The following is a 10,959-nucleotide window of genomic DNA, read 5'->3' as shown; positions in this document are numbered from 1 at the left end:
AGATCTGCAAAACAGCAAACACCGTTAGTCTCATTAAGAGGGGAAAAGGGGGTTTTCCCTCTTAACCAGGCTCCGGCGTGAGAATAGGTACTGTTCTGAGGGGAATAAAACAGTGTGTGTATAGAGTGAGTAAAGAGAGCCAAGATCCCGAACCTGAATGATGAAGGGTCCTATTTATAGCCGGAGGGTGGAGAAGGAGGAAGCAGCTGTGCCAGCTGTAGGTGCGCGCCAGCTGTCCGACCGAGGGGAATATCCTCTTGGTCTGCTCTGTCGCGAAGGGTGTAGTGGTACACGTGGCGTCCTTGCATTCGCCTGTGCTGGGTACCTCGTACTGGTCATGTCAGCCCTGCTCCCTGGATTGTCGCAGGCCTATGTGGCCTTCTGTCAATGGTGCCACGTGTTGTCCTTTATGTTGGGCAAAGCATCTTTGATGCCAGCTGTGAACCGCCCAGATGTCTTCTGGAAGCTTCTAGAATGTTCTGGTGACATGGATGCCTTGTGTGTACAAAAGTGGTGTGGTCCCTGCCATGTAGGCAGGGAATTGGGACCATACCTCTTCAGATAGAGATGATTATAGAAGAGGGGGAGTAGTTGTGGTAAAACAAATGAATAGAAATGAGTTTTTTTATAGTGAAAAAATCATTTTTTTACACATAGCCATTGGCCAACGGGTAGCCCAAACGGCTAGTTGTCTTGGTCAATCAGATCCCGCCATGTCCCCTTGATAGACCGCCGAACGCCCGGGCTGAATCCCCCGCCCAATGGACCATGCCAAAACCCAAGCTTACCCAGGGTGATGACTTGGACGTTTTTGGCTAACCCCCGCCCCATACCGCCAAAGTGAGACTCCGAATAGAGTGTAAGAAGTGGATTGGTGAACATAGATAAGAATCTTTTTGAAGGACTAAAAAAGAAAACTGACATCCATATCCATTATAGAGAGAACAGTTTCGATTCATATCACGAGGTCAACGCATCCTTCACTCACTATACTATCACAGAAGCCAGCGTCTACTTCTAATCGCCGGTCAGAATTCCATTCCAGTTTTCGAATCTCTCGAATTTGTATTCTATCAATCATCATTTTAAACCAGTCAGTCACGGTGATGTTTGTGTTCGTGTAGAGATGAAGCTGTCACCGAGGGAGGTGGAGAAATTGATGTTACACAATGCTGGATTCTTGGCTCAAAAGCGTCTTGCTCGTGCCAAAAGGCTTAATTACCCTGAAGCTGTTGCACTTATCGCTACTCAGGTACTACGCTAGCTAGTCGTACAAATATCATCAACATTTCTTTTTTTAAACTCATCCATGGCATGGCATGGTAAAAAATATATATATATTGTTAGATTTTGGAGTTTGTACATGATGGTGACAAGAGCGTCGCTGAATTAATGGATATTGGGAGACAACTTTTAGGAAGGTACCCACCCCACCCCACTCCTTGTAATAACAACATATTACTTACACAATGGTGAACAACTACATTTACAAACTCTCTTGTTATACTATACATTCATGTTTAGTGCCTGACAATTTAGATGAAAAGAATTTGTTCTAGTTTTCAATCAGGATTTTTTTTTTTTTTTAATATACTTCATTCATTCAATCAAATGTTTGAATTTTTTTACATACCATACCTTCTCTCTGTCAATAGGAGGCAAGTTCTTCCAGCTGTTCCACACCTTTTAGACTCTGTGCAGGTAACTTACTTAATTCCCACGAATTTTCCCATTTCCCACTTGTATCACACAAGCACTATATTCTTTTCCATTTTGCTACCATTAATCTGCATTTGCTTTTTTCTTTCATCCTTAGAACTAAAGGTTGAAATGTTGAAGGCTTGGGACGGGTCTGCTAACATGGGTGAATTTGAGAATCGGTCAACCTGGGTTGACCTGTAATATTTTTTATGACTTCTTTGGATTTTTTTAAATTATGAAAATTACTACAGATTAATAAAATTAGCACCTTTAAAATGTGATATAATGGAAAATTTTGTGTATTAGAGTTAGTCCTTTAACAAACTAAATTTGATCCGGTTGTTTTTTACTGTGCATTTAGCCAGTTATCTGCCTATTTCAACCCGCTTGGTAATTCTTCATAGCCCATTCAAACCCAAACAATTGCATGAAACACGACATTTTTATTATATGAACATCATCATATCATATTTTTTGTTTTTCTTTTTGCAAAACCAAACCGTTAAGCTTATGTTCAGGTTGAGGGGACGTTTCCTGACGGTACAAAGTTAATTACGGTACATGATCCGATATCATGTGAAAATGGAAACTTGGATCTAGCTTTACAAGGCTCTTTTCTTCCAGGTAAGCAATCTTTATAGATCTACTTTACCTATCTCAGGTGACCTTTTCGAGTTTTGTTTCTTAAACCACAAATTTGGCTACTTCTATCTATATGTAAAAGGAGTCATGAATATCCATACCAAGTTAAGTGTTTCCTGCCAGCCTCATAACTGTTGGTCTATCCCAGTTGTTATTATATATACGATAATGTTATTGTTATCCGTAATAACAACTATTAGGTTAAGTGTTATTTTTCGTAAGCATTTTTCCAGAGTTTGGCAAATATAATGTACCATTGTACCCACACACTCCCTCTCTTTAATATACCCCTGGGTCCTAAAATATGGTTACAAAATACCTTTGCAGACACTACCAATCTGATGGAAAGTTTGTTGCTTCTGCAGTTCCTTCACTTGAAAAGTTTCCAGATATAGAAGGTGGTAAGATTCCTGGTGAATTAATCTTAAGCAATGGAAATATATTGCTTAACGCGGGAAGGGAGGCTGTAAAAATCAACGTAACTAATGATGGAGATAGACCAATACAGGTGGTTTTCTTTGTACATATTAGTGTTTTTTTTTTAATTATAAATTTTACTACTTCAAGATGAGTGTTATTAACTATTAAGGCTATCTTTAAAGTTAATATGGCCAAAAATTAATAAAAATATATAAATTTTTTAGCTTTTCTATTTTTTTCTTAAGTTGTCAGTATAAATCCATCTATTATTGTATTTCATCACATAATAACGAGGATCACAAAACTTTCAGGTTGGCAGCCATTATCATTTCATTGAGGTCAATCCATCTTTGATTTTTGATCGAAGAAAATCATATGGCATGAGGTTAAATATACCAGCAGGAACAGCTACCCGGTTTGAGGTCAGAATTTTGAACATATTAACTTTATATATCTAGGGTAGTTCTTTTACTTTTCTTTCTCATTTCTTCTGGAAAAAGTAAAAACATATTTCTAAGGTTGCTGATTGCTTTATTAATACTCTCACCATTTGGGATCTCCTATATCACTTGTAGAGTTCTCTTTCGCATATTTTATACTTAATTACTTGCGTTCCTTACTTGTAGCATTTTTAGTGAAGTTACGATGCATTATAAGACAATATTTTACTTAAATGTGAAAACATGTAATTAAGCAAAATACATCCTACTTCTTTTCTCGTAACAATGCACATAAATTAATTCATTACAGTTATATCACACTATGAGACAATGACTGTTATTTTTCCTTAGTTTTTTATTGGCAACCTTTGTAGCCAGGGGATGCAAAACCTGTTATTCTTGTAAGGATTGGAGGTAATCAAGTTATCAGAGGAGGTAATGCTATAGCAGACAACCATGCCAATGATTCCAATGTCCAAACAGTCATGGAATCTATAACTGCAAGAAGATTTGGCAATTCAACAGATACTGGTACCAGGTAAAAGATTTAAAAAACTTCATATTCTGATTCTTTAACGTGAATGGTATCATTTATAACTTCATTTGCAGTAATGGTATCATTATAGAAGGATCTCCGCTAGCTTATAGTATGCCTCGTGAGGCTTATGCTAATATGTATGGTCCTACTGTTGGCGACAAAATTCGTCTGGGTGATACTGAATTGTTTGCACAAGTTGAAAAAGATTTTGCTGTTTATGGTGACGAGTGTGTGTTTGGTGGTGGAAAAGTTATAAGAGATGGAATGGGGCAAGCTGCAGGGTTTTCTGCAGCTGATTGTTTGGATACAGTTATTACAAATGCTTTGATAATTGATTATACGGGAATTTTTAAAGCAGACATTGGTATTAAAGGGGGTTGTATTTCTTCCCTTGGGAAATCAGGAAATCCTGATGCCATGAATGGTGTTTCTGATAACATGATTATTGGGGTAAGCTGTCAGATGCTTCATCTTTCTTTCTATGCATTAAGGGGACCTGCTTAATCATGGTTTAATGGGTCACCACTAGTTTTGATCCATATGTTTTGGTCAGGTGAGCACAGAGGTGATTGCTGGAGAAGGCATGATAGTGACAGCTGGCGCTATAGATTGTCATGTTCATTTCATATGCCCTCAATTGGCACATGAAGCAATATCTAGTGGTAACATCTCCACCTTTTTCTTGACATAAACTCTAGTGAAACTTTGTTTTTTCTTTTTTATATTTATATTCTGATGATGGCAATCAAATAATCTTGAAATCTACCAAAAATTGTTCAAGAACATGAAGCTTCTATTAGACAATCATAAACATAATTTATGTATTATTATTATTATTATTATTATTATTATTAAGTTTAGGTACATTATGCTAATTATGTAAGTCTGAAACGTTATGAATGAACGGATGTGTGACAGTGGTTGATAACGTTTCAAATAGCGGTTATTCCCGCCAAGTTCAACCGCTCGCACAACTGTTTGTTCTCGTCATGTATTTATATCAACTACCGGGAACATATCTCGGTACCAAGACAATTAATTACAATTGTCCATTCTTTTCGATACACACAAATTGTCTTTAATCCGCTGCAAACATGGCATCAAAACCATATGATGATTCCGCTGCAAATCCCATTAAGGGTTATCAGCTTCTAGAAAACTTGATTTCCCAAATCGTAATTAGTTTGTTTGTTGTTTTTGGATGTGATGGTGTTTAGGTATCACAACAGTGATAGGAGGTGGGACGGGACCTGCTGACGGGACCCGTGCGACCACTTGTACCCCCGGACCTATACATATGAAATCTATGCTGCAAGCCACTGATGACTTGCCACTTAATTTTGGTTTTACTGGGAAAGTATACCTACTTTTTTCCTCTTTCATCTTTAATTTCATAATTTGAATTTGAAATGATATATCATTATTATGCTATATATGTGTTTCAGGGTAATAGTGCTAAACCAGAAGGTATACATGAAATAATTAGGGCTGGTGCAATGGGACTAAAGCTTCATGAGGATTGGGGAACCACTCCTGCTACTATCGATAATTGTTTGGCTGTTGCAGACCAATATGATATCCAGGTTAATATCCATACAGACACCTTGAATGAATCTGGATTCGTTGAACACACAATTGCTGCATTTAAGGATAGAACAATTCACACATACCACAGGTAAAAGATGAAAGCATGCAGCTTTCTCTTTTGTTTTCTTGAAGCTTGGTTATAGCACTTACGTTGAACAACTGAATATGCCATTGTTGTTTCAGTGAAGGTGCAGGGGGTGGTCATGCTCCAGATATCATTAAAGTCTGTGGTGTTAAGAATGTTCTGCCCTCATCAACAAATCCAACACGTCCTTTCACTAAGAACACAATTGATGAACATCTTGATATGCTGGTAGGTTGGTTCTTTCAGAAAAGATTAAAAACAATTGCTGTGTGCTTTAAAATTTTTTCGATATCCCACAGATGGTCTGCCATCACCTTGATAAGAACATACCCGAGGATGTGGCATTTGCTGAGTCACGGATCCGGGCAGAAACAATTGAGGCCGAAGACATTTTGCATGATATGGGGGCAATAAGCATTATATCCTCTGATTCACAGGCTATGGGCCGCATTGGGGAGGTAAGCTGTCAAACTTTTTTTTTCCGGGATCATATATGCGGAGGCCCCTGAAGCATTCAACCTTATTTTTTAAAACCGCACTTATATTGGAATACTATATAGGACACCCAAGCAGATATCGAATTTCGTTTATAACAAATGCAAGCTAAAAATGCCGAAACAATGAAATGACAAAAAATACACTATTTTTTTACCTTGGATCATTTCTTAGTTATAGCTCGATGCAGTCGTATTATTGTCTTCTTAAACTTTTTAAGGGCATTTTCGTCATTAAGCATGTTATTCTGATATGTTTAAACGCATCTGGGTGGACTTAGTGAGAAGATCTGTTTAAAAATTACATGTGAGCTGAAACTGAAATAATCGATATTCTGATATTTGTTTTTGTAATAATAATTAACACGTTAATTATCAGTAAAAGGTATTCAGATCAGACACAAAGGTGTTTGCGGTTCAACCCTAGCGAAACTGACCCATAAAAATTACGCATTTCAACCCAAACCTTTTTTGACCTGTTCTTGATTGATGCTAACAGGTAATTACAAGAACTTGGCAAACAGCCCACAAGATGAAGTTACAAAGAGGCCCGATTGATGGTAATATACCAGATAATGACAACCTTCGCATCAAACGGTACATTGCTAAATACACAATAAATCCAGCTATAGCTAATGGGATTTCTGACCATGTTGGATCAGTTGAGGTGCGTTATAAAATACTCCTGTGTTTTAGTTTTTTTTTTTTGTTTGTTTTTGAACAGCAAATAAAACTATATTGGAAAAAAACTGCACATAATTTAGATACTTGGTTGCAGGCTGGAAAGCTGGCTGATCTTGTAATTTGGAAGCCATCTTTCTTTGGGGTAAAACCAGAAATGGTGATTAAAGGAGGCGATATTGCATGGGCTAACATGGGCGATCCAAACGCAAGCATCCCTACTCCTGAACCAGTAATACTTTACTTTTTATTAATCTAAAACAAATGTCAATAAAGTAACTTTTTAAGTATGTCAATTTGTTGACAATCCATTCAATTGGGTTATGTAACTGTGTATGCATATTGCATCAGTGATTAGTGTTTTTGATTCATTATGATTGGTTTTATGTTGAGAACAAATCATCATTTTTGTGAAAATGATAAAATAAAATAATAAGACAAAAGTTTGTAAGAATAAGACGTTACGAAAATGTAAACTCAATACTAATTTGCACTACTCATTATTATAAAGTTACTTATTTCAGCTTGCTACTTGTGATAGGTTATAATGAGGCCCATGTTTGGAGCATACGGCAAAGCTGGAAGCGCCAACTCCATTGCTTTCGTTAGCAAGGCATGTACATATCTCTCCATTCATACACACACACACACACATAGATGTGAATGTGCGCACACAGATATGTATGTGTGTATGCATACTCACATTAACATGTAGTGGGCAAACTTCAACTTATACATACATGCTATGTACCATCAAGTTGACATCATAAATGACCAACAGGCTGCTATGGACTGCAATATAAAGACCTTTTATGGGCTCAATAAAAAGGTGAAAAGTGTGAAAAATGTAAGAAATCTCACAAAACTCGACATGAAACTAAACGATGCCCTACCAAAGATTGAGGTTGATCCAGAGACATATGAAGTTACCGCAGACGGTGTGCATCTCACATGTCCTGCAGCTACAACAGTTCCTCTTTCTAGAAATTACTTCCTATTTTAGGTAACATCTCTAGTCTCTAAATTTTTATATTCGAAACCGGCAATTAAACCGAAATCGTAACCACATCAGACCAGGACTGGTTATGTACAGTCCAACTCTCAGTCCAGTGTTGTTCGTTTCCGCTCTGGTCTGGTTCAAAACCAGACTTCATTTCTTTTCTTTTAATGAATCACTAGACCAAACGGTGCATCTAGTTCACAGTCTAGTTTGGGACCAGCTGGTCCTAAACCAGTACTATAGGGTCTGGCTTCTCGGTTCTAGTACTTTTAAGTCCGGTGGACAGTTGCACACCCCTGATTTATGTAACTTTTGGGGTTAGATTGCTAAATAACAATATACAGTTATAATACCTTTACCAATAATAGCAACATATTTAATTTTTGTTTATGTTTGTATTTATGATAAAATAAATAAAAAGTGTGAAAGCATAAGTTGTAAGTAGTCAGTCAAACAGGTTGTGGTGATGATAGAATAGAATCTTATTAAAGAAATGATATCATTTCTTTCAAGAGGTTGGAAGCATTTGAATGCACGTTTCCAGCCAGTTTGACTGACTGGTTCATCTCATTTGACATTATATATGTATATATATTTCAGGGGCTATCAATTTGACTAGCAGGAATGTATCTCGTTGAAATTATCACATGATTTCCGGAATCTTCTCATGAGCATTCTTGGGTCTTTTTGCTTCAAATTCTAACTTATGATTGATGGAGAATGGAGAGGACTCAATAACATGTGACATTGATTTGAGTTGCTATTTTTATTATTTTTGCAACAATTGCAGCCAAACAAATTGTTCTCCACTTATAACACGCAATTATTTATTTATTCTACATTAGGACTCACTTTTTAGATATCAGTAATAAGTCATGGATTCAATTCTCCACTAAGACTTATGTGTTATGGAAAGCTTCCATTGAGAAAAAAAATGTTGTGACCTAGGTAGACACATTTTTTTCACCCTTCACACCACCAAGGAGTGTTGTAGGGCTTTATCTGTAATGTGGTATTGGATTGAGGTGGGCTAGATATGATTGAGTGCGTATATTTTTTAATATTAAGAAAAACACCCATTTCCCTTTTCACACCGTGGATTTGCCCCAAGCCCCTGTTCGGCGCCCCCATGTAATGGTGTGTTCACGCCACTGACGCGGGTTACGTGGCACCAACACCCCCCCCCCCAAACAACGCTTCTTAACATGATGCCTTCTTACACACCATTATTTACTTGTAATTATTCATACGGTTGCATGCTTCCTATTTGGTGAGATAACATTTCCTATGTGATCCATGCTTTGAAAACAAGACAATAATGTAGCGGTTAAAACAAGAACAATGAGGGTGATAGGTTTTGTTATTAACTAATGGAGCGAATAACATATAAGTGAAATCAAAGCAAAACTTGTTAACTTTGTTTTTGATACGTGACAAATCGATTGATGCAAAGATATCCGTTTAGTGAGTTCGGTTTCTAAAAATATTGCAATTCATTAGTAATTCACGTTGATGTTGTTGGGAATTTCTAACAATGAAACCAACTTGGTGTGCAAGGCTTAAGAAGGGTTTTAAGGAATGGATAATTATAGATTATTAAATGTGATTATGATTTACTAATAATTTGTTGTAATAATCTAGCATCCTATACGAGTTAACATCCTGGTTAATTGGTTAGATATTTATCTAGCATCCTAAATGAGTTAGGTTTGGATGTCTTTAGGATAATTATATAAACAATCCTGGTATAAGTCTAGTAAGACAAGTTAGCTTATAAATACCATTTGCTGAGCATTTTAGATTGTAAGAATCAAGTTGTTGAGTAATTTTCTTCATCTAATAATATTAGGAGTTAGTGATAATTTTGTGTATTTGATTATTGATTGGGACTTGAGATGTGCTAATAGTTATAGTGGAATAAGTCGTTCACTTTGACAAATTAAATTTTGTCACATTTCAAATGATACAATATATAAAGACTTATAAATATAATAACCAAAAAGATGATTCACATTTTATGATAATTAATTGCATAACGATTGCTTTGCTAGGTCAAGTGGCATACGAAAGAGGATTCATGAAAACTTGATTGTTTCTTTTAAATGTTAATTACTTTTTAAATTATTCATTTCTCAATAAATTAAGAAATAACCAATATTTCAAACTGTTTTAACGATATCAATATCATTTTTGTTTTTACAGCCATAATATTTCCATATTATAAATTTGCAACAACTTGTTGCTTTATATTGTTGTAATGTATGTATTGGTGGTTTTTCAAAAAAAAGTTGCATTTTCCACTTTTAACCCAAAGGGTTTTATCTTTTACATTTTAATCCCTTTTACTTTTTTACTTTTAACCGAAAGTTTTTCATCTTTTACAATTTAACCCCAACACTTTTATATTTTCAACTTTGATCCCCCATATTTTTCATCTTTTGCAAGTTTTTCGCTTTACGTTTCTTTTTATATTTTGCGAGTCAAAACGCCGCAACGTGCGTGTGGGGTTCAAGTGTTCAACGTTTTTTCCCGTTTGACATGCTAATCGCAGTGCGTCTATTTTTCTCCATTTGACAAATTCGTCGCAACACACGGGTCCTAAAATGTAAAGGCTTTTAGAATATTTTCGTGATTATTTTATGAATGTTTTGTAAATTTTGTTTGGATCCAAGTAATTTTATATCTTAAAAAACCTCATGAAAATCTACAACGAGCACGACAAAATGAGTCGGATCAAATATAATATGTTTTCGTGATTATTTTATGAATGTTTTGTAAATTTTGTTTGGATCCAAGTGGAATCAAATTGTGGTTTCTTTTTTCCGTTTTTAAAAGCTCTAATTAATCTCTTTTCATTATACCTGTCAACTTTTGCGTTATACCCGTTACGTTTTCTATGTATTACTCGGGTCATATATAATACGTTATGATTTTACTCTATAATTTGATCTACTTTATGTTTTGATCAAATCGTAATGTTTATATAGGTTACATTGAGTTTAATCAAATACGTTAAAATGCGTGTTTTCATATGGTTAACGCATCACATAACGTTTGAACTAATCCATTCGATGTTTGCGAAGAATCCGCGCCGCAACGCGCGCGGGTCTTAATGCTAGTTTAATTTAACTATATACAACATAAAACCCTTTATTTTTTTAAATGATATTATCTCTACATAAAAGCAATGATTTGAAAACCGGTTTTTAAATCAAATCAGATTAGATTAAAAAATGGTTCAACCGGTTGAACCAGGTTGTACCAAGCGGTTCAACCGGGTTGACTAGCTAACTCTATAATTTCATAAATTACAACATCAACTCAAAAGTTAATCCAATAATGCATGATTACATATTAAAAGATGATTCAAA

General features: G+C 35.7%; 1 protein-coding gene across 1 annotated transcript; it reads left to right on the top strand.

The window, feature by feature from the left end:
• The first annotated feature begins 889 nt into the window (after positions 1-889).
• On the top strand, positions 890-8,476 carry LOC110896120 (urease). The gene is made up of 19 exons (XM_022143557.2): positions 890-1,027; positions 1,125-1,252; positions 1,348-1,421; positions 1,656-1,701; positions 2,220-2,325; positions 2,709-2,851; positions 3,075-3,185; positions 3,578-3,741; positions 3,813-4,191; positions 4,295-4,403; positions 4,959-5,098; positions 5,187-5,416; positions 5,512-5,641; positions 5,713-5,871; positions 6,407-6,574; positions 6,686-6,820; positions 7,130-7,201; positions 7,370-7,591; positions 8,189-8,476. The coding sequence occupies exons 2-18, from the start codon at positions 1,127-1,129 to the stop codon at positions 7,589-7,591; spliced, it is 2,514 nt and encodes an 837-aa protein (XP_021999249.1). The 5' UTR covers positions 890-1,027; positions 1,125-1,126; the 3' UTR covers positions 8,189-8,476.
• Positions 8,477-10,959: the final 2,483 nt, after the last annotated feature.

Source organism: Helianthus annuus, chromosome 12, assembly GCF_002127325.2.
Source record: "Helianthus annuus cultivar XRQ/B chromosome 12, HanXRQr2.0-SUNRISE, whole genome shotgun sequence".
Taxonomy (NCBI): domain Eukaryota; kingdom Viridiplantae; phylum Streptophyta; class Magnoliopsida; order Asterales; family Asteraceae; genus Helianthus; species Helianthus annuus.
This window is presented reverse-complemented; position numbering and strand designations above follow the sequence as displayed.

Coding starts and splice junctions, on each gene's coding strand:
- LOC110896120 (XM_022143557.2), top strand. CDS start 1,127: ATGAAGCTGTCACCGAGGGAGGTGGAGAAATTGATGTTACACAATGCT. Junction 1,253..1,347: donor TTGCACTTATCGCTACTCAG/GTACTACGCTAG, acceptor ATATATTGTTAG/ATTTTGGAGTTTGTACATGA. Junction 3,742..3,812: donor TCAACAGATACTGGTACCAG/GTAAAAGATTTA, acceptor CTTCATTTGCAG/TAATGGTATCATTATAGAAG.